We start from the raw sequence: 20,040 nt of genomic DNA, 5'->3' as shown, positions 1-20,040 counted from the left end.
TGTATCTAATTCTAATTAGGGTAATACTCCCCGCAGCCAGACCTCTTGGGTTATAAATGATTTCATAGGTAAAAGTTTCGTATCGGTACGCACCGGAGTCTGCGGTGAGTTTTCTTGCCTATGAAAATACAATGACCGAGTTAAGGCCGCCTGCCAATCACGGCGGACGATATGGTAAGCCGAAAAGTCTCGCCGAAGCCCCCGACCTACTCTTACTGGAAGCGGCTTAGTGCCCCAGCACCCCCTCGCCCTCAGGCCATCAGCCAGATTGACTCTTTATTTCTTTCTCCTCTTCGCCGCGGGTAACATATCCATCTCTCCCTTTTTCTCTTGATCGGCATTTCATCTTTGCTTCCTCTTGTGTATATCGTCAGTCTCGTTATCCATTGAAGTATCACTCATGGAGTCTCTTCTCCAGCAGTCTCGGGCGATGTGCCCGTTCCTCAAGCGCACATCTCCATCCTCTCTGCGCACGCTCTCAACCGCGACTCGGCCTAGCACTAGTTCCGGTGGAGGCACCATGTCTAATCTCCAGGTCATTGCTCGTCGCTGTCCTGTCATGAGCAAGGCCCTGGCCGTGCAGAGCGCTCGCATGGCTGGCACCAAAAGATTTACCTCATGCGCTGCCGGCGTTACCGGTCTCAGCAACAAGCATTGCCGCTCTCCTACTGGGAAGAGAGCACTGCACTCCACCTCCGGCAACGGTGCCAATGTGAGCGCTGAGATTTACAAAACTACCCAGCGAGATCCCGCCGGTTTTTCGAAGATCAAAACCCCCTCCAATGCTACCGCCGCTGCCGCTACGTCTGGCCCTCGCCCAGATGTTCCCGTGGCGAAGCCGTTCAACTACAATGCTTTCTACAACGCCGAATTGGAAAAGAAACACAAGGACAAGTCGTATCGCTATTTCAATAACATCAATCGTCTCGCTCAGGAGTTCCCCCGGGCTCACACCACATCTACCGAGGAACGTGTGACGGTTTGGTGCTCAAACGATTATCTCGGCATGGGCCGCAACCCCGAGGTTCTAGCCACCATGCATAAGACGTTGGACACCTACGGAGCTGGTGCGGGAGGTACTCGCAACATCTCAGGTCATAATCAACATGCCGTGGGCCTGGAGAGCACCCTAGCCAAATTGCACGGCAAGGAGGCGGCATTAGTCTTCAGCTCGTGCTTCGTGGCCAACGATGCCACCCTCGCAACCTTGGGTAGCAAGATGCCGGACTGTGTTATTCTGTCCGATAGCCTGAATCATGCATCCATGATTCAGGGTATTCGCCATTCAGGCGCCAAGAAAATGGTTTTCAAGCATAATGATCTGGTCGACCTTGAGGCTAAGCTGGCATCCCTACCTCTTCATGTCCCCAAGATCATTGCATTTGAATCGGTTTATAGCATGTGTGGATCTATTGCGCCAATTGAGAAGATCTGTGATCTTGCAGACAAGTACGGTGCCATTACTTTCCTAGATGAAGTTCACGCTGTGGGAATGTACGGACCTCACGGAGCAGGTGTGGCAGAGCACCTTGACTATGACATCTATGCTTCCCAAGATACGGCCAACCCGCGCAGTACGAAGGGAACCGTGATGGACCGTATCGATATCATCACTGGTACTCTCGGCAAGGCCTACGGATGTGTCGGGGGCTATATTGCTGGATCCGCTGCGATGGTTGACACCGTCCGCTCCCTCGCCCCTGGCTTCATCTTCACTACGTCCTTGCCGCCCGCTACCATGGCTGGTGCAGACACTGCTATCCAGTATCAGGCTCGTCACCAGGGCGACCGTGTCCTGCAGCAGTTGCACACCCGCGCGGTCAAAGCAGCTTTCAAGGAGTTGGATATTCCTGTGATTCCAAACCCCTCTCACATCATTCCGCTACTGGTTGGGGATGCCGAGGTTGCTAAGAAGGCCTCGGACAAGCTTCTGGAGGAGCATGGAATTTACGTACAAGCTATTAATTACCCAACCGTGCCTCGGGGTGAAGAGCGTCTGCGTATCACGCCCACCCCCGGACATGTCAAGCATCACCGCGACCACCTGGTGCAGGCCGTCCAGACTGTCTGGAACGAGCTGGGCATCAAACGCACCAGCGATTGGGAAGCGCAAGGCGGTTTCGTCGGCGTGGGTGTTGAGGGCGCCGAGGCTGAGAACCAGCCGATTTGGAACGACGCGCAGCTGAGGTTGAAGGAAAACGAAGCCATTGAGGCTGCTGTGGAACGCGAGTTTGCCGAGGCCCCCACGCAGACCGCCACCCGTCCTTCCGCGGCTGTCGCTTCGTCAATCCCGGTGGGTGTGGCTGCCTGAAGTGGCTACCCGCATGTGAGCTGAAATTGAAATGGAATTCTATATACACCCTCTCTATGTTATAAATTCCACATCCACTCCTTTGGCCCTTGTTCGCCGCAGTGCGCAAATATGACTGGACGTAATTGGTATTTGGTCTGTTAATTAGAACCAGTCTGTCGTTACTGTGTGTTTCGGTTCGACTTGAAATCTAACATACTATTTTACCCACCCCCCAACAAATACCACTTCATCTCATCCGTAACCGCAGAGCTTCAAATACACTACCCAGTAATTGTAGTCAATGTCAGTAGTCAACTAACCTTCAGAATTCTTCTAAAAATAATAAAAAAGTATCATAAAACGTAGTACCGAACATCACCTACCTCCGATCAATATCCGAGCCTCAGGCTACATCAGGTCGCATTAATCGATTCCAACCTCTGGGTACCCTTAAAGACATCTAAGATCATAAGCCAGGTTAGATAGGTAAGGCACCTACATTGCAAGGTTTGAAATAGAGGCATCATTCATATACTCACAGGATCTGACATCCAATTCATGATATGGATAGCTACTTTCAAACAAACATAATTTAGAATACTTTTCCAGATCCTTCTTGAAGCGAATTAGTAGGAATCACTTTATCGACCATTGACTTGTAATTGCGATTGTAAATCCGATATACCACCTCACTTCCCAAGAGTAGATAAGATAGATTCATCTTACCGATACCTCCTCATATTCTAACCTTCTCCATGTTACCTAGACGTTGTCATTAAACTTAGTAGGAGAATATGTTGATATTCGATCTGTTTGTATATTCACTTCTGATATTATATAGGACAGAGAATTCGTATATCACTTGATATCCAAATATATATATATATATATATATATATCGTTAGCGTATGGGCAAGATACGCCACCAAATCAAGTAGTTACGCTCCTCATCAATGAGAAAGGAAGCATGGGGTTGCTACCAAATTAGGCTAGTTATAACAACAGTATCACTTAGTATATAGGAAAGAATCATGGTAAAGCAGATAGCACATGTGGAATCCTCTGTCTATATAGAGCTTAGATAGCCGAATGTTGGACAAGAGGGTGTGAATATAGGCAGAGATATATAGAGCAAGGGCGAGAGAGAAAGAGATGAAAAGAACGTAAGAGAAACAAATATCTGTATCCGCCTACTTGTTTACTGATTGATTAGGCTTAGACCACATTATTTAAACTAGGGTGGGGTTAACATTTATTTATATATTTGCTTCCGAGGGGTGTTTTTCATATAGATCCCTCATTCTATTACTTCATTTATTCTTTGCCCTTTTCATCCTCCTACTTTCCGGACCTAAGGGACGTTAGGTTATGCTAGAGTGCCCATGGCTTTCTACAATGAAATCGTCTACAGTTGGTATACGCAAACACCAATCCAGTTAAAGAGCAGGTAGAAGAGGCACATTTGGATAGTTCGTAATATGATATTTATCCACAAAATAGTATGTACATATAGTACAGCCTGAAACCGAACGCCAATCGCATCATGGACAAGCTCAACGTAAATAGATTCTTTTGTGTTTTGTTCAATATAAAAGGAAGAGACAATGGCCATTAAATTACCTCTTTCCACCACGGCTAACCTTGGGGAACTCGACGGGGACCCTCAATCTAGCCACACGTCTAGCATTGGCTTCAGCCTTACCGCCCTTGATACCCCATTTGGCGAATTCTGTTTCGCGTGGCTTGTCGACGCGACAGCCCAATTCGCGGAAATATTGCGTGATGACCGTGTTGTCCAGACGCAGATCGTCGCGCAGATCGGACGGGTCCGTTGCCAGTTCGTTGGGGGCGTTTCCACCTTGAGAGCTGGAGCCGCCGTCCTTGGCTGGCTGAGGGGGAATGTGCAAGGATAGCGCGCATATGGTGGTGTGCAGGAAGGTGATGTCGTTCTTGGTGATATGGGAGCCCTGTGGGGCGAATTTGCGGCGGATGGCGTCGATGACGGGATCTGGGAGGAGTTCGGCTGAGTCGGTTTTGGCGCCAGTGGAGGAGGAGAGGATGCGGCGTAGTTCATCGCGAGGTGGAAGACGCTTGCTGCCTGGCCCAGACGATTTGGAGTCCTTGCCTGAGCGAAGGGCGCGGGCAAGCTCGAGGAGGAGGAAGATAAAACGGAGTACTTGAAGCTGGGTGGCATTGGTTGAGTTGACGACTGCCTCCACCCGGCGAGACACATATCGTGATGTGGTGGCGACGGCTTCTCCCGAATTCACTGTCTCCTGCCACTCGTTCATGCCCGGGAGCTGCTGGAGTGTAGACAGACCTCCCGGAACAAGCACATCAATCGGGTACACATCGGAAGGATGAGATGCCGCCAAATTGGCTTGCGGCAGTGGTTTGTTAGCTTGAACTTGAGCCTGCACCGCAGCGGTCTTTGTAGCAATGTCGGTGACGGAGTCGAGGGGCATGGACGAAAGGATAGCAGATTCTGCGGCGGAGGCAGCACCAGCGGGGGCATTGGAGAGTTGGGCATTTTCGGCCATGGACTGTGCTGCTTTGCGAGATTGCTTGGTACCGAATGTATTGGTGAGTTCTGTGCGTTGAGCGCGCATCGTTTTCTGTTATCTGTCAGTAACCCACGCCCTCGCCGGTTATGGAAACAAGAACTTACCATCTCCTCATCTTCACTCTCAACCTCTTCCTCTTCATCTTCAGCAGCCTTTGTTCTCCTCACTGCCCCACGGAGAGTCACCTTCCGCACCTCAACAAATTGCCAGCTTTTCTTTTCGGGATCCACAACGGCGATGTAATGCTTCAACTGTGAATCGGCGTCATCTTCGGCCTCGCGACCCACAAAATCCATCTTCGGATGTTCCGAAGTCTGCAGGAGCAGTTCAGACGAGACTATGCCCTTGTTCCGCGTGGAGCGACCTGAATGAGAGCCATCTGCTCGGTCCTTGAGGTATGGTTTTAAATGAAGGTTTTGGGGCACGTTCACACCAGGGGTGGTTACTATAGCGGCGATCAATTCTCTGTACACGCTGGTTGGGAGTGTAGTCAAGCAGTTAAGGAGCGCATACTGATCACTGGAGCCAATTCGCTATCATCGTTGACCACGCTGGCCGCGAGAGGAGGCAGATCTTGGAATTCGAGAGCGGGCTTTTTACTCGGCCGTTCGTGGCCGTTCGAAGCGCGCTTGCGCTTCTTTTCCACCTTACCGGAAGGCATGGCGTTGTACTAAGAATAAAATCTGAAGGGGGGCCGAATGAATTCGACTTTGCGTGGAGAACAGCCTCGTAAGATTCAATCAATTATACATTAAAAAGCTCAAGTAAAAAAAAAAATTGCTGGGCGGGAAGTAGGGGCAGAATTAGTCTCCGCACTCAAGGCGGAGAAGAAAGCATTGGATCATATCAAACGCACAAATCCACTGATCAAGTGCGATTTGCATATCAATTTACAATGCAAGGACTACTCGCAATTTTTCTACATTGATACGTTCATCTTCAAGAATTCAGGTGGTTTTCAGTCATTGCTTTCATTGCAAACTTTTTAATTTGTGATAAATCCTCGAGGACCTCTCCATGGCTCAGGACTTGTATCGCAACTGTAGGCTACAGCACAAACCCTAAGAAGAGCAATTGACCAGATCCCATACGGAACCCAAAGGGCCAGTGGAACAAAAACAAATAGTACATAAGAAACGTGACCATCAACTTCTTCCACGACCCCTCCAACCTCCACCAAACACATTCGCCCTCCGAGACGAAGGATACGCAGTGCGCATCCCTGTCTGGTCAAATTCGAAACCGTTAAATGAGCCCGAGAGATTGGATTTGTATTTTCGTTGCATGACAGACTCCGGATTCGATAGGATGTAGAGAATAGCAGACCAGCCAGGTCCCGTTGGAGTGGCTAAACCACGAAACGATCATAACAGGGAATCATCATCGTGACGTCGTCGACTTTTTGTCATGTTCAGCATTCAACTTGAGCACAGCATGGGGAACTGAGATGGATTGGGCGAGTCATTTATTTGCTGCGCACGTCGTTAGTCCAATTTTACAAGAGGCTTGATTTCTGAGCCTTTGTGATAACTCACCTGCGAGCACGCATCTTTCTGCGCTTACGCTTCAAACGACGAACGCGCTTCTTTCTCCACTTAGCTCTCATCTTCGTAGAGTGTTCGAGACTGTGAAGCGTTAGTTGATATGCAATGAAAGAGGCAACCAGGTGCCAGCCCGGGCTGTATACTCACACTTCTGCGAGGATGAGGAGATGGTTGAAAGAAAGATGGAGAGCAGCGGCCGGCCGAGCTTATTGTGTGCGTTGTGGCTGACTCAGCATCCTGAGACGCTAAGGGTTCGCTAGTGCTGTCTCACCGTTGATTGGCTGGCCATCGGCTTACCGAGAAGGCATTATGTCATCTATCTATGGAATTCATTTTCTCTCTTACTGCATATCCACTTTTAAATGTGATCTGTGATTGTAAAAATATGAAAAATTTTTCATTGCTCTTTGAAGAGAACAGAAGAAGGTCACATGTCCACCATTCACCCAAGTTGTTCCGCCGTCTATGTGCCTGAGGTAGCCTTGCATCGATCCTGTAAATCGCTACGAGGCATCTCAACATCTCTTTAAGTTCAACGACCAAAGCACCACGCTAATAGCTATAGCGATAGTTCAACGCCATATCACCCAGTAGCTCTTGTTCTTCGTCACTGGGTATAGCCATGCCATTGGCCATTGCCTGATCGCGGCGCCGGTTGTCATACCAGACGGCCGCAAAGTAGCCGATGCAACAAGCCGCCGAAAAGCTAAGGAAGGACACGCTGATTATATATCCTGGCCGGTATTCCGGTGCATCTTTTTTCAAGAAGGCGTACGTCGAGATAATACCACCAACTGCTGCCATGTTAGCTACGGTGAATGAGATTAAGGCCCCCCACCCAGAGTTTTACTCACTATTTCCAAATCCTACTTGCCAGGCCGTTCCCACACTTCGCCTACGATGGCCTGATAGGTTCATCGCGAACCAGCAAACGATGACCGGCATTGCACTGTAACAACCGCATGTAACCATGAATAAGGCGCCATATTGAACATTTCGATGGGCCTGCCCGTGTACATTCAGCAAGATTCCAAAACCAGCCATGGCAATCAACATGGGCGCCATAGTAAAGGCAAACCGATGTCTGGTTTTGTCAGAGAGAATAGCCACCAGCATGGAAAATCCCCAAGCGGCAGCCCATGGTGGGATCGAATACAGCTGGGTCTTGATTGCTAGAAAAAAAGGCTTAATAGAGTGCAAGGTGCGGAATAAATAGTAGATAGACGTACCATCGTAACCATAACTTTTGATGATGGTTGGCGCGAAGTAGGCATATCCTGCGCGTTGTTAGCAACCGTGCCCAACATCAGTGAAGGCACATGTTAAGAAGCATGTGCGTCTGTCCTACCATATGCTGTGACAACCTGACCGAAGTACATCATACCACCGATGAATATCTTATCTGGAATATATAATGAGCATCGCGAAGATTTTTTGGCATGCTCATCATGTCACTCACAGTCTTTGAAGACCTCCAATACGTCGCGCCAACCTATTTTAGCATCATGACCGGCGCCCCCCGAGTCCTTGGCTAGTTTTACCCGGATAAATTCGCGCTCTTCATCGGTGAGCCATTTGACTTCTTCGGGGAAATCAGGAATAACAAAGAACCAGGCAAGCGAGACGACACAAGTGATCAGGCCTTCAATAATAAAGACCCAGCGCCAGCCTCGGTAGCCACGAATCCCATCCATCTTTCCAAGCCCACTAGCCAGCAAGCCACCAAAGGCGCCCGCAAGTGTGGTCGAACTAAAGAAGAAACTGAACCTCTTCTGTGCCTCACTCCGTTTATACCACATTCCCAAGAGATAGAAACCTGTATAAGACTGTCAGTGATCGTTATATCGAGCGGGAAAAAGGGAAAGAGCAGAACGTACAACCAGGGAACATGCCTGTCTCAAACATTCCTAGATATGAAATGTCAGTTGACAAGTGCTACGCTGACCAGAGGGTTGTCAAATTACCCAGAAACCACCGAGTCGTCATTAGCCCGCCCCAACCGGAGACTAGGCCTTGACAGATCGTAACCAGACCGAATAAAAACATACATCCTGTCACTAGAGTATCCACCAGCCTTTCAGTTCATCCCTCCTATCCGCGGTATATCAGGAATACCTACACCATACATGGGGTCTCAACTTCTTAAGCAAGATATTGGATGGAATTTCGAAAATGACATATGGAACGAAGAATATGGTCAGTGCAGTATTATATTTCGTCCCGTCAACTATATTCAAGTCTTCTTGTAGGCCGAGGACTGCTGCGTTACTGATGTTCACGCTGTTCGCAAAGAGCAACATAAGATAGCTATTCAGTTGTGTTCATGGGGAAGCCAATCCGGGGCATACCGATCCAAGAATGCGAGCAGATACATAATACACAGACAGGGCATGATGTGCCAGTCAATTTTAGCCATAAGCTTGCGCTCCGTGGTATGCCTCAGCTGGGGGAGATCGGTCGGTTGCGCATCGACATGGCCTTCGTTTTTGTCATCTTGTGGAGTGAGTTGCTCTGGTCGCGCGATTTGCCAGCCAGTATCATGCTCATGGTAAGGTGCGTTGCTCACCTTACCGTCGAATCCCATGATGTATGTGTTTCGAGTACTCGTGATTAACCGCCTTTTTTTTTTTTTTTTTTTTTTTTTTTTTTTTTTTTTTTTTTTTTTTTTTTTTTTTTTTTTTTCTCTCCCCTGATTGTTTACCGCAGGAAAGAGTAGATTGTTATCGCTTACTGTCGGGGGATAGAGCGGGCTGAAAAAAGGGAACGAAGGGATGACTTCAATGTATTCACCACTAGGAGGAAAGATTGAAATATAAGCAGCACAGAAGAGGGGAGAAACAAAAAGACACCGGAGGGAAAGTCCAAATCATTCGGTCCTGATCATTGCCGATAATCAAGACTAGTCAAGGCCGGTCTATGCATAACGCTGCTCTTGTGCTCGGAAGGATTATGAGTACGAGTCACTCCGCGGTCATGAGTACCTAACTACTACTACCTTGAGAACCCGAATCAGCATGGTCAATTGAGATTGGCTGGATAAGATTTCTTGCAGCTTGGGAGCTTAACTCCGGGGGCCCATTACTAGACCTGGCCATATGCATGTCAACCACATGGTACATACAAAGTAATCTAAGATCATCCTTCCTTCTTCCTTGATGGTATGCTTTTTCACCCCGCGACATTACTGGAGATCAAGGTAACCAAACCCCAATGTTACTCCGTATTGCCCTAAGCTGCTTTCCCCGCAATTTAACTAAGTTAAAGGTCCGCTGGAGACGATTACATAAACGACCTCCCCACACTAACTAACTAACTAACTACTAGTAGTATCAGTAATCAATGGGACTAGAACATCAGTGGAGTGAGTGTTCGGCATTGTTTGGCATTAGATACTCCGGAGTAAGCTGTTTATTACCGATGAAAAGTCTAAATGCTACTGTGACCATTTGTTACCCTGCGTTGAGTTTTTTAAACTCTCGCGGCTGTAATTCCGCCATTCTGTTAATTGTACGGAGTATACTCCGTACATAGGAAGGAATTGCCTTGCCTTAATGATGATATCGTCTGCTTCAGCTCGCACCAAGTCCGTAGTTTGAGGGCGTTTTCTTTCCAACAATACACTCCATAGGCCATTTGTATATTTGACATGCCAATTCTACCATAATGTGGGGAGTTGATAGGAACATCTATAATAGCTGTAACCGCGGTGAACACCGCCGTCATAGAAAGCCATGCTTTCGTAAAAATGCACAGTAAATATCATACAAGAACTACACCCCCTCCCCCCCCCCCCCAGCATTATCCAAGTCCGAGAAAAGGCACGGTGGATTGATACTATCCGTCGCTTCCGGGAAGAAGCACGCCTGCCTGGCTACGTAGCAGTCGATGGCTGCTCTTCCATTGCTTTCCCCCACGCCTTCTCAAATGCCGAATCCGCGCCGGGTCCTGCGGTCGGCGGCTGTAGAACCTGATTGCGGTCATATCCATCGTAGTCTTCCTTCTCGACCAACGCCGTGTCCGAGCCGGGCGTCTCCTCTCCTGGAGAGTCCGTCTTCGTTCCGGACCCAATCAGCTCGAAATCAAAGTTAGAGCTATACACTACAGCTGCGAAGGCCTCTAACTCTCGCACACCTTGGTCCATCGCAGTTAGGTAAATATTTGGCGGGTTTGTACCATTGCCAATCACATGTGCTTGGCGGGCTAAAACCGCTAGAATGTTGGCTAACTTTGCCTTTGGCTCAGAGCTATCAGCTCCCGGGACAACCGTAGCAACTGAAGTAAATGACTGGGGAATGCTCCGTGGAGTTTGTGAAGCCGACTTGAAGGCATCGGCGGTGCACTGATGAATCAATGTCTGGAAGCATTCATTGTTAAGAAGCATCAGGACGCGTGTAAAGGTTGGTGACTCGATCAGGTCGGCCGTCTCGTCCAATAGATGTCGTAAGGTAGTTGCGGTTTGGGCGTTGGCGAGCTCCGTCACTCCAAGGACACCGGACTCCTCTAGTACTTTATCCTCCTCTTCGCAAGGGGGGAGTAGATAAGACAGCCACTTCCTGTGTCTATAGCAACGGTTAGTAAAAAAGTTCGGTTGGCTTTGGGGGTAAGAAGGAACATGCTTTCTTTCCTCCTCAGTATGTCCTTCTACTCTCTTTCGAACCTCTAGGAATAGCTCGGACAACCTGGCCAACGAGACATCCTCTCGAGGGTTAAGGGGCCCAAAGACATCTGTAACGGCAGTCTGTACCTCGTTCATGAGCTGCTTCCAACCTCGGTGAAGCAACCACCAACTGAAGGCAAGATAGCGGCGATTGGTCTCAAAATCATTTCCCAAAGTCTGTGTGAGGTCATCATCGTCATGGTCTTCCAGCCTGATCGTCGATTCGTTGGCAGGGGGTGTCGCCATAGAGATTACGCTGGAAAGATAGTTCCGACGGCCGAGGAGGTTGAGTTGGATTCGTGTAAAGATTGTCAACAGAGAAAGGGTATAGACTAGAGTGAAGGACCTAGTGATAGCTGTAACAAGCCGATGAAGTTCAGTTTCCGCAAGATAATATGTTTGAGATGATGTCTTACAAGTGATCTTAACTTCATTCCAAAGCTGTGTCTTATTTCTTTTCGGTCGCGCCTCGCCATCGCCCTCAACGGAAGATTCTCCCGGCGGGCTTGTGCGGACGAATCCATCACTCTGGAAACTGGATAGACTCCGACGGTCATCCTCCGGTAAGCTGGGGGATACAGAGCTTAGATCTGATCCGGTCCCTTCCCCAGCGCCGAGCCGAGCTAACCTCTCTGCTCGCTTTCGTTGTAGTTCTTTCGTCAATTCCTCGACAGGAAGAGCGTCCAGGATATCTTCTGCAGCAGTCGGTAAGAGAGCGAGAACGGTATAGGTGCAATCGGTTTGGTTTTGTTCGAAACGTCGCCGTAAACTGAGGGTTGCAACATTCGAGAATGATACGTCAATTACCGTCTCCGAGTACACGAACACACTCGACAAGCACAGGGAGGCTACTCACTTCTCCCGAGCGATCCGATCACTGCTCATACGTTCCCGTGCTTCTGATATTTTGGAGAGCACATATTGTCCTGCAAGGTAACCGGCTCCGATCACGCCAGCCCCGATCGCGAGACCCTTGCGATTGCGTCGGAACCAGCGCCTAGTAGCACCGATCATGGTGGAGCGGTCGGAGGTACGCGGATAATCTCTCTCAAGAATATAAAATCGATTCAGCTCATCATAGGGTATGACAAAAGGAATAGCAAAGCAGAGGCAAGCTAATGCCAGAGAATATAAAAGGGGAGAGGAGGCGAAGGAGGACTGATCATCAATGACAACAGCCGAGAGAGACGGTCGGGGAATGATAAAAGCATGGCCAACCGTCTGGCGCGGCCTCGGCTAAAGTTTCGATAGCAACGTGAAATCATGGGGTGGTGCTATGATTGCCGGGGATGTATTAAATTGGATGAAGAGCTTTGTTTTTTTCTTTTACATAAAGTGTCAATATAATTTAATATATATAAATCAACAAATATATGTATATCATCTATAAATTCTGAAGTGATTCATCTACGTTTATCGTATAATTCTACTTTTTTTTCATTCTAAACAAGTTCATTGTAGGTAGGGTCAAATTGAGTAACGCTCAGGTACTCCGTACTCCAAAAGAGTTAAGGCACCGTTATCTTTCCGTCACTATCGGCGAGGGGCAACCTCCTCCGCCGGAATGGTCACCGTCTCACTCCTGATCCACTGGTTCATCCTCTTCAACTCTTCTCGTCTACATACCCATGTCACTCTCCTCTGCTGGTTGACCTACCAGAAATATCCCTAGAGAATCATGCATCCTCCGTGAACATCACGGTCAAGTATCTCATACAACTCGTACAAATCTAGACAGCACTCTTACACCTTTACACCCTCAGCATTCGACATTGTCATCTTCTCCGCCACTCCTCGACTGCCCGAACCCCCCGTGAGGAACGGTGACATCGCACCGTCTTTACGGCCCAGCTCGCTGCGGTAGCTGGGTCGTCATCGAAAACTCGCTATCATCAAATCCATAGAGCAGTAAAAGGAGAACGGGATCCCCACCGTTCGTTTCAGATCCATCTCTCGCATCCCCAACACGAACGCGTTACGTTATGGAGCCCCGCAAAACCCCTCCGGAGTACTTCCTGGAGATCTTTGCAGACACCACCACCGTCCGGGAAGTCTTAAAAGGTACATTATTTTTTTCAAACATTTTTTAGATCTAACGTCTTGTTCGTTAATAACACTTCTGGTATATGTAACTGACACCCCCTCTCCTATAGGTGTTCTCAACCTAATCTTTTTTCACCGTTACTTTCCCTCTATCCGACCGACTACCTTTGATGTCCTAGACTTTACTCTCCCCGCTATTAACGATGAAGACCTTGAGACTCTGATTGAGTCGCGTATCAGCGCCCTAGTGCGTCAGCACTCCTCGTCAGCCGCTAGTGCTCATGAAGGGGCCAGCGGTGTGCGCGGTCGGATCGCAGTAGAGTTCTACGAGAAGAAGCGCAGGCGCTCCGGAATCTGGTTTGGCGGACTTGCTGGAAAAGGCGAGGAAGAAGTATGTTGGGAGGTGTGGAATCTGGATGTGACAATCGCCACTCCACGGACAGAATCAGGTATGCATTTGCCACCGAAAAATCGCCCCATACATGCGTTCTGCAGTTTGTACGAATGCATGTCAGTGCTGACTGCTTATGCAGAACGCGCCAAAGTGCGCAAGGCGATGGAGAATATGCTTCAAAAGGCAGCCCTGAAGATTCTCGCCGTAGTCAACCGAGAAAAGGATCATATTCCGCCCATCACGACAAGTGATTCCAACCCATTCCCTTACAGGATTGTCCTAAACCCCCGGTCAGATGGCTGGCAGAATCGTTTTGGACTATACTGATTTAAGAAATCATTACATCCGTAAGGTTTCGCTGGGTCGCAGTGCCTTTTTCTTTTTTTTTTTTTTTTCTCTTTTCCCTTCTCTTTCTCCAAAGATACGCGCAGCTTGCATCCTTATCTGTATATCCGGAGTTGTGGAGTAACGGTTCGATGTTAATTTCATGCTCCGACGCTGGGGGTTTTCTGCAACCTGTTTTCCCGTGTATTATTACGTTCCACTGGCTCATCCCTGTACTGTTTGAGATTCAACAAGCGCGGATGCTAACACATCTTGCGGGGAAGGACCCGGAATTGAAACAAATCAAATGGTGCTTCAGATTAACAAAGTGGCATCATCGCATCAAATACAACTATACCCGCGTTCGTGGAAAGAGGGCGTGGTTCCCCGCGTCTCACCCAACACGCAAAACAAATCAAGCAATTCTACTAATCATGACAAAATACCAAGACAGCTAGAATGACCCAAAACCGTCTGACTCAGGTCGAAGTGCCTTCTCACCTGACACTTTTATCCGTGCCAGCGAATCCTCACTGGTTTCTTTATTTTCAAGTACCAAAACACCAAGACCGACCTGGCTCATGGCAACACAGAACACGCCGCGAATGCCGTATCACCTTATACGGTCTGTTTACTGGGCCTTGGTAGCAGCATCGGCCTGGGCGCGGAGGTTGGCCGAGGTGTTTCCGCCAGCGAAGAAGCGGCCAAAAACGGGCTGAATGAAAGAGTGGAAGACGACTTGGGCACCGCTAGAAAATCGGATCAGCCCAGGTTCATGGTCGAGTTCATAGAAGGAAAAGAAAATGCAAGCTTACTTGGTCTGGGGGAGAGCCATCCAGAGAACGAGGCCGAACTTGAAGATGTAGTAAAAGGCTAGTTAAATTGAAGATCAGTACATTGTTCCCAACAAAGCCACCGTAACTGAAGAACAGAAAGGCACTACTTACGGAACCAGTAAGGAGCATAGACAGCACTCTCAACGACGGCGAAGAAGGCGTAAACAACCCAGTACTATCCGATTCACATGTCAATCAGTCATGCCGATTCATACGAGGAAACCCGTCACGTGCTCGGAACACGGCCCAGGTGCAAAGCGGTATAGATCAGAGGGAGAAAACAAGATCACAAGAACATACCGTCAACCACTACAAGAATCACGAAGAGTCAGCTTATTCAATCAGCGCCTAGGGTCAGATGAGAAGTAAAACGTACCTGTGTGTCATCGGCCTTGCCAGCGGTGAACAATGCGTTGAGAGAGTAGTAGCCAGGGATGATGAAACCGGCCAGGTTAACAAGGAATTCACCGGCGATGTTGAAGAAAACCAGGAAGGTGTAAACACCGACCAGGCCCAGGATCACGTAGACCTTGGGGACGGAGGTCTGACGCTCAAGGTTGTTGAGGACAGGGTACTTGGAGAGCTGCGGAAACACACACACACAAGAAATGTTTTGATTAGCCTCCCTCGCGAGATCCGAATACAAAGAAAAAATAAAATAGGAAAACAAAAAGACAAGCGGCGGTCAATTGCCGCCAGTTCCACCAGATGAACTTAGTTGAAGAAGTCCAAAGTCAAACTATTAACACAGAATCATAGTTATCCCCCTCGACACAAGCAATCAATGCCAACGTATTTCTCCTACGAATATCAACACGCACAAACAAGAACTCACCTCCTTGTCAAGCTGAGCGATAGCGTGCTGAGCACGATCCTGGAAGGTAGCCATTCTTGCTTATTCTAAAGAGTTGAACTGATTTGTCGACTGAGGCTAACTCTCGGGGTTGGATGGAGGCTGACGGAGAAGTTGAAGAAGAGAAAAGACGGGTCGTTATCAAAGCTGAGGAAGTGAGAACTCCGAAAGGACGATCTGGCGGTTACGGAGCGCAATGACCGCCATGACGACGGTGCGGTGTGTCACGTGATTGGTCATGACGTCGAGAAGACTGGAGGCGTTCTTCCGATATACGAATGACGTGACCAGGCTAAGCCACTAGGGTTTCATCTTTACTCGTCGACTTTAGCGGTTGCACACATGTAAGGCTTATGCTACTGCCGGAGACTGCACCTTTGCACCTGCATCTTAGGGGGTTTCTCAGAAGCATTAGTGTGCAATTTTCCATGGTGTTGGTGTTGCACCTTGGTACTGTACCTGTATTGTCCTGTCGTACCGTACGTTTACGATGACTAATACCGACACCCTCAGACTGTTGCTTCAGCGCGCGAGATAAGGGATTTTACGGGAAGCCCTAAAGCGTCGTAAACAGCTAGAATGTTCCAGTTATCACTCCATATAACTATAAATTACTGCTATGCCTTGGGTGATAATTTCCTTCATTTGCGCTGATTTATGGATTGAGCCTATACACGATCTTTGTTTTGGATGGAAGTGTTTCTACATGACCGAGCATATCCCAAAGAACTCAAATCTCCTACATTCATCGAGCGTAAACTCAAAGCCTAGGAAGAGACAACCCGCCCCTCAGAGATACGACAGCCACTGTATCTGTATCACTGACTTCAAAAAGAGAAAGCCCACCCCTGTAAATGCTGTCTACGGCCATCCAAGTCATGTATTCTCTCGACTTTCTGCGGAGATATGGTACGGGCAGTTCACCGTCCACTTCCTTGCAGTGGTTCCTGTGTGAGAACTCGGAATAACGGCACGGGATGAAATTCGCTTCGAAGCCCACAACCCCGTAGGATAGAAATGAATACTCACATCTGTCAACTTTGTCGGATCGTAGGCTGCCATGATCGATTCTGACACATTGTGTGAGCCATTGAGTGATTGCGTGACTTTCAGCCCCAGGCCGTCGTCTGTGACTGTTATAACAGAGCAGTTGAACATGCTCATCGGGAAGTAAAACCCGCTAAACTGTTCCCATGCATTTTGAGTTAGCTGCTTGCTCAAGGGCAGCATCAATAGTCGCTGCAATGATGCAAGCTGCACCAAGTAAATAAGCTAAGGATGAAGTATGAGAGGTAAATTTAAGTCATCACTTTGTCAAAGAGAAGAGGGAGAAGAATGTTGTTTTAACCTCGTACAACCGACAGCGATTACATCCTTGTCTTCGAACGGACAGATACGACTGCCACTCACGAATGATCAGTTTAGGCTTTAACTTACGGTGCCTGGGGAGTCCAAACAAGTGGCTTGCTACTCTACAACTTCCACTTCCTCTCAGCACAGGTAGTCAATATCTTCCATCTCTGGTGCCTTACGCCGAATATTGTTGGCTGCTCCCAGCAGCTCGGGAACGTACTTAACTACAGGTATCTCGATCAGGAAGTGGAATACAGTCAATGATAGGGAACAGGGTATATTTATCAGCTATTCGAGTACTAGTTATAGGCCTTTGTATTCAATAGTGAAATGTAGTAGTGCTGAATGGGGTCGTGGCTTTGATTGAGAATATCCGGAGAGCCAGTGAGGCCACATTATCTTCGAGCACTGGATTTTAGAATCCAATGATAAAGAGGATATCCTCTATAAAGCGTATTTGGAATCTATTTTTGGCTGCATTGAACTGTTGATTGTTAAAGATTGGCCGGGCAGTCACCCGCGGGGGAAGAGAGGTAAGAGGAGCGAACGATACATAGTTTGCCGACCACTAAGATTTCAAGATCGACCGATATCGGCAACTCTTGAGAGCGAAGTAAACAAGCAGTGCAGATAGTATTCCTGTTTCGTGCTGCCTTGGCCATTCCAGTTTGATGAAATAGATCCAGTGTGGATAGGTGCATCTCCGCTTGTTAGGAGCTGGTCAGATAACCTCCATCTAGCCACAATGAGGGCATAAAGCGGCTGGAAACAAAGCAAGGTTTAGATTTGCACCTGGCTTAGGGATCCGTTCATATTTCCAGAAAGAGCAGTCTGATTGCCAGCGCCAGATGGGCTTACCGCATCTCTTGCTATAGCCCTACGAGTCGATGGGGCGTACTTTGTGCTTTGTATGTTGAGCATATGGTACGCGGTATACAATGCTAAGTGCATCGTGCTGCATCTGGTTTAGTCGCCTGTTGTCAAGTGAGACTCGTCCTTTTTATGACGTCCAACTAATGTATACGGTCCGGGTGTGCCAACCCCCGTCTACCCCATCGGGTCTCGACAGCAGTATGACCTGACACGGACTCGCCACAATTTCTTCAGGCAATATTGGGTCATATATGCGTTGCCGGTCTTCGGGCACTCTTTTCTCAATGGGCAAAGAGGATAGCTCGGCCTCTTCTGACTCCAGGACCAACTCGGCCACTTTAAAAAAGAGCCCCATGTCCCACATCCCTTCCCTTTTACGATAATGTGATAAAATCTGGATAGCTTTTCGTCGAATGATGGGATCACGGCACTTCACCGCCGTGAACCACAATGGGGGAGTTATTCCAGATTCGAGGGAAAACCCATTCGCGGGAGACGGCTTTTCCTGATCAGGGCCCAGGCGAACTACTTCCTCCGCAAGACGGACGATTGTTTCAAAATTTGAACGGAAGTTGTCGAAGCCCATTTGATCCGTTGCGAAACAAGCTTGCAGCCATATCAGCGAGACTTGATGATGAAGTCGGAGTGTAAGGGGTCCACGCTTATCCAACGTTTTAGAGTTCCCTCTCCGCGCCATCATCTTGTTTAGTGCCATTGCCCAAGCATCGAACTCCTCCTTTATATCCTGTTGTTTCTGTCTCTGTTGTATTCTTGTAGCATCACTTGGTGTCGGGTTCTGGAGACTTAGACGCACGAATCTCAAAGCCTTGTTCATTAGCCCGTCCAGGCAGTGTCTGGCTTCTTCAATGCTGGAGAACGAGGCCTTTCCCTCTGCGGAAGGAGGCTGTGTACCTTTATGACCAATGGTGAGGGGGACTAATGGGCGTCCAAAGAGAGATAGCTGCATATTTAACCGAAAGAATAAGTGGGATAGCTCCCTATCAATGTCCATGGACTGGGGAGTTGTATTAGCAAAATGGGCCCGTCGGTGGAGAATGGTCGCCCCTGCTGCCAGGTGGTTGAACGCCTGTTTATTGTTCCCTCGCACAATTTCTAGGCATACAAATAGACCACATGTGACCAGCAACAAGTCAACCGACTGGGATTTTGGTGCGGTGAGGTGCTCCATCAGGTATTGAATAGATTTATTATACTGCTGAAGTATGAATTGCTCCGTAACAACCGCGTTTTCTGCTGAAGGATTCAAGATGGACCGCTCATGGGCAGCGCCGAGTGCAGCGATAGCATGTCTAATAGTCGGCTCCGACTGGCTGAGCCGCGGTAGTTGAAAATTCCACAGCTGAGGGCTGAAGAAGCCAGAAAGAGCCTGTGACGTCTGCGAGCAGAACAATTCTACATACTGTCGCTCTTCCCTGGTTCCCGGACGGAGGATTAGGCGATGGTCAGGGCTCACCATTGTCCAGGCGGGGCGCGATTGACGATGTACTACTTTCGTGGGTAGTTGGTCCTGAGAGGAAGTGTTGTAACCATCACATTTCCGGCCAGAGTTCTTACACTGGAGGCATTCCGGCTTCTCCTCACCGCACTTGACATGCCGTATCCTGGGGGTACGGTCAGTGGTGCATGAACATTGATGCGACGGACAAACGCCCTCTTCGGTTAAGAGGAGAGACCAACTTGCAAGTTTGGCACCCGGTTCTTGACCTGGATGCTTTCGTTTTCCTATTATGCATTATCCTAGTATTGCGAGGGTAGCAAATTCAGGCGGAGGGCTTGGAAACCGAACTCATTGTTGGAATGGGGAGCCCGGATGCCAATGTAACTGTTTATAGACGGGACTAATGCATGGGCTGTGCCACGATAAGATTTAGGGTCGGTCTCTCCCGATGTCGGTCGGGCTGGTAATTCATTAAAATCACTTGGCAAGAACGATTTTACATTTTGCGCGCTCTTTTCATTCCAGTACAGTACATTCAATTGCCCATTAGTACAACTATATGTAGATGTACGACTACCATGGTCTCTGGTAGGATAAAACACAAATATGAAAAAGGTAAAACGAAAAAGAATCCAAATTACAGCCGATCTCATCATCATCTGAGACAAAATTTGAAAGGGTAAGTCAAGTCTCTCTAGTGATGGGAAGGTGATAACATCCCGGCACGACAGGCAAAGGTAATAGACAACACAAAGTGAGAAGACAAAATCTGTATCTGATCAGTTTATCGACCACTGAGTACACCGGAGAAGAAGGCGGGGTTAAATATAAAAGTAAACGAAAAGAA

At 48.3% G+C, this 20,040-nt stretch overlaps 7 protein-coding genes across 7 annotated transcripts; 2 read left to right on the top strand and 5 right to left on the bottom strand.

The window, feature by feature from the left end:
* Positions 1-30: 30 nt before the first annotated feature.
* Positions 31-2,718, top strand: hemA (5-aminolevulinic acid synthase HemA). Its single transcript, XM_032054666.1, has one exon. The coding sequence runs from the start codon at positions 401-403 to the stop codon at positions 2,309-2,311; it is 1,911 nt and encodes a 636-aa protein (XP_031913270.1). The 5' UTR covers positions 31-400; the 3' UTR covers positions 2,312-2,718.
* Positions 2,719-3,664: 946 nt separating this feature from the next.
* BDV38DRAFT_91286 (DNA-directed RNA polymerase I subunit RPA49) lies at positions 3,665-5,726 on the bottom strand. Its single transcript, XM_032064126.1, has 3 exons — positions 5,371-5,726; positions 4,962-5,302; positions 3,665-4,908 (listed from the first exon to the last, which is right to left on the bottom strand). The coding sequence occupies exons 1-3, from the start codon at positions 5,516-5,518 to the stop codon at positions 3,910-3,912; spliced, it is 1,488 nt and encodes a 495-aa protein (XP_031913269.1). The 5' UTR covers positions 5,519-5,726; the 3' UTR covers positions 3,665-3,909.
* A 1,227-nt stretch (positions 5,727-6,953) lies between these two features.
* On the bottom strand, positions 6,954-8,985 carry BDV38DRAFT_283315 (putative MFS transporter; the record flags this gene model as incomplete). Its single annotated transcript, XM_032060022.1, has 9 exons — positions 6,954-7,195; positions 7,256-7,573; positions 7,631-7,678; positions 7,750-7,803; positions 7,861-8,217; positions 8,279-8,308; positions 8,366-8,458; positions 8,521-8,681; positions 8,750-8,985. The coding sequence occupies 9 exons, from the start codon at positions 8,983-8,985 to the stop codon at positions 6,954-6,956; spliced, it is 1,539 nt and encodes a 512-aa protein (XP_031913268.1).
* Positions 8,986-10,186: 1,201 nt separating this feature from the next.
* BDV38DRAFT_247478 (peroxisomal biogenesis factor 3) lies at positions 10,187-12,226 on the bottom strand. The gene is made up of 4 exons (XM_032054665.1): positions 11,915-12,226; positions 11,475-11,827; positions 11,018-11,414; positions 10,187-10,960 (listed from the first exon to the last, which is right to left on the bottom strand). The coding sequence occupies exons 1-4, from the start codon at positions 12,070-12,072 to the stop codon at positions 10,273-10,275; spliced, it is 1,596 nt and encodes a 531-aa protein (XP_031913267.1). The 5' UTR covers positions 12,073-12,226; the 3' UTR covers positions 10,187-10,272.
* Positions 12,227-12,842: 616 nt separating this feature from the next.
* BDV38DRAFT_91180 (autophagy-related protein 101) lies at positions 12,843-14,181 on the top strand. The gene is made up of 4 exons (XM_032064125.1): positions 12,843-13,119; positions 13,212-13,550; positions 13,635-13,842; positions 14,104-14,181. Exons 1-3 carry the CDS (start codon positions 13,041-13,043, stop codon positions 13,820-13,822), a joined length of 606 nt encoding a protein of 201 aa, XP_031913266.1. The 5' UTR covers positions 12,843-13,040; the 3' UTR covers positions 13,823-13,842; positions 14,104-14,181.
* A 269-nt stretch (positions 14,182-14,450) lies between these two features.
* yop1 (putative membrane biogenesis protein (Yop1)) lies at positions 14,451-15,544 on the bottom strand (the record flags this gene model as incomplete). The annotated part of the gene is made up of 6 exons (XM_032060021.1): positions 14,451-14,568; positions 14,635-14,692; positions 14,767-14,830; positions 14,956-14,964; positions 15,032-15,238; positions 15,491-15,544. 6 exons carry the CDS (start codon positions 15,542-15,544, stop codon positions 14,451-14,453), a joined length of 510 nt encoding a protein of 169 aa, XP_031913265.1.
* A 2,317-nt stretch (positions 15,545-17,861) lies between these two features.
* BDV38DRAFT_271551 (Zn(II)2Cys6 transcription factor) lies at positions 17,862-19,488 on the bottom strand (the record flags this gene model as incomplete). Its single annotated transcript, XM_032057333.1, has 2 exons — positions 17,862-19,356; positions 19,433-19,488. 2 exons carry the CDS (start codon positions 19,486-19,488, stop codon positions 17,862-17,864), a joined length of 1,551 nt encoding a protein of 516 aa, XP_031913264.1.
* Between the last annotated feature and the right edge of the window lie 552 nt (positions 19,489-20,040).

This window comes from Aspergillus pseudotamarii, assembly GCF_009193445.1.
Source record: "Aspergillus pseudotamarii strain CBS 117625 unplaced genomic scaffold BDV38scaffold_29, whole genome shotgun sequence".
In the NCBI taxonomy this organism is placed as follows: domain Eukaryota; kingdom Fungi; phylum Ascomycota; class Eurotiomycetes; order Eurotiales; family Aspergillaceae; genus Aspergillus; species Aspergillus pseudotamarii.
This window is presented reverse-complemented; position numbering and strand designations above follow the sequence as displayed.

Bases quoted from the DNA above. Each gene is read 5' to 3' on its own strand.
- hemA (XM_032054666.1), top strand. From the start codon at position 401: ATGGAGTCTCTTCTCCAGCAGTCTCGGGCGATGTGCCCGTTCCTCAAG.
- BDV38DRAFT_91286 (XM_032064126.1), bottom strand. From the start codon at position 5,518: ATGCCTTCCGGTAAGGTGGAAAAGAAGCGCAAGCGCGCTTCGAACGGC. The intron at 5,303-5,370 runs GTATGCGCTCCT...TCGCCGCTATAG, and splicing joins CGAATTGGCTCCAGTGATCA to TAACCACCCCTGGTGTGAAC. The intron at 4,909-4,961 runs GTAAGTTCTTGT...GACAGATAACAG, and splicing joins AGAGTGAAGATGAGGAGATG to AAAACGATGCGCGCTCAACG.
- BDV38DRAFT_247478 (XM_032054665.1), bottom strand. From the start codon at position 12,072: ATGATCGGTGCTACTAGGCGCTGGTTCCGACGCAATCGCAAGGGTCTC. The intron at 11,828-11,914 runs GTGAGTAGCCTC...TGCAACCCTCAG, and splicing joins GATCGGATCGCTCGGGAGAA to TTTACGGCGACGTTTCGAAC. The intron at 10,961-11,017 runs GCATGTTCCTTC...CCGTTGCTATAG, and splicing joins CATACTGAGGAGGAAAGAAA to ACACAGGAAGTGGCTGTCTT.
- BDV38DRAFT_91180 (XM_032064125.1), top strand. From the start codon at position 13,041: ATGGAGCCCCGCAAAACCCCTCCGGAGTACTTCCTGGAGATCTTTGCA. The intron at 13,120-13,211 runs GTACATTATTTT...CCTCTCCTATAG, and splicing joins CGTCCGGGAAGTCTTAAAAG to GTGTTCTCAACCTAATCTTT. The intron at 13,551-13,634 runs GTATGCATTTGC...CTGCTTATGCAG, and splicing joins CACTCCACGGACAGAATCAG to AACGCGCCAAAGTGCGCAAG.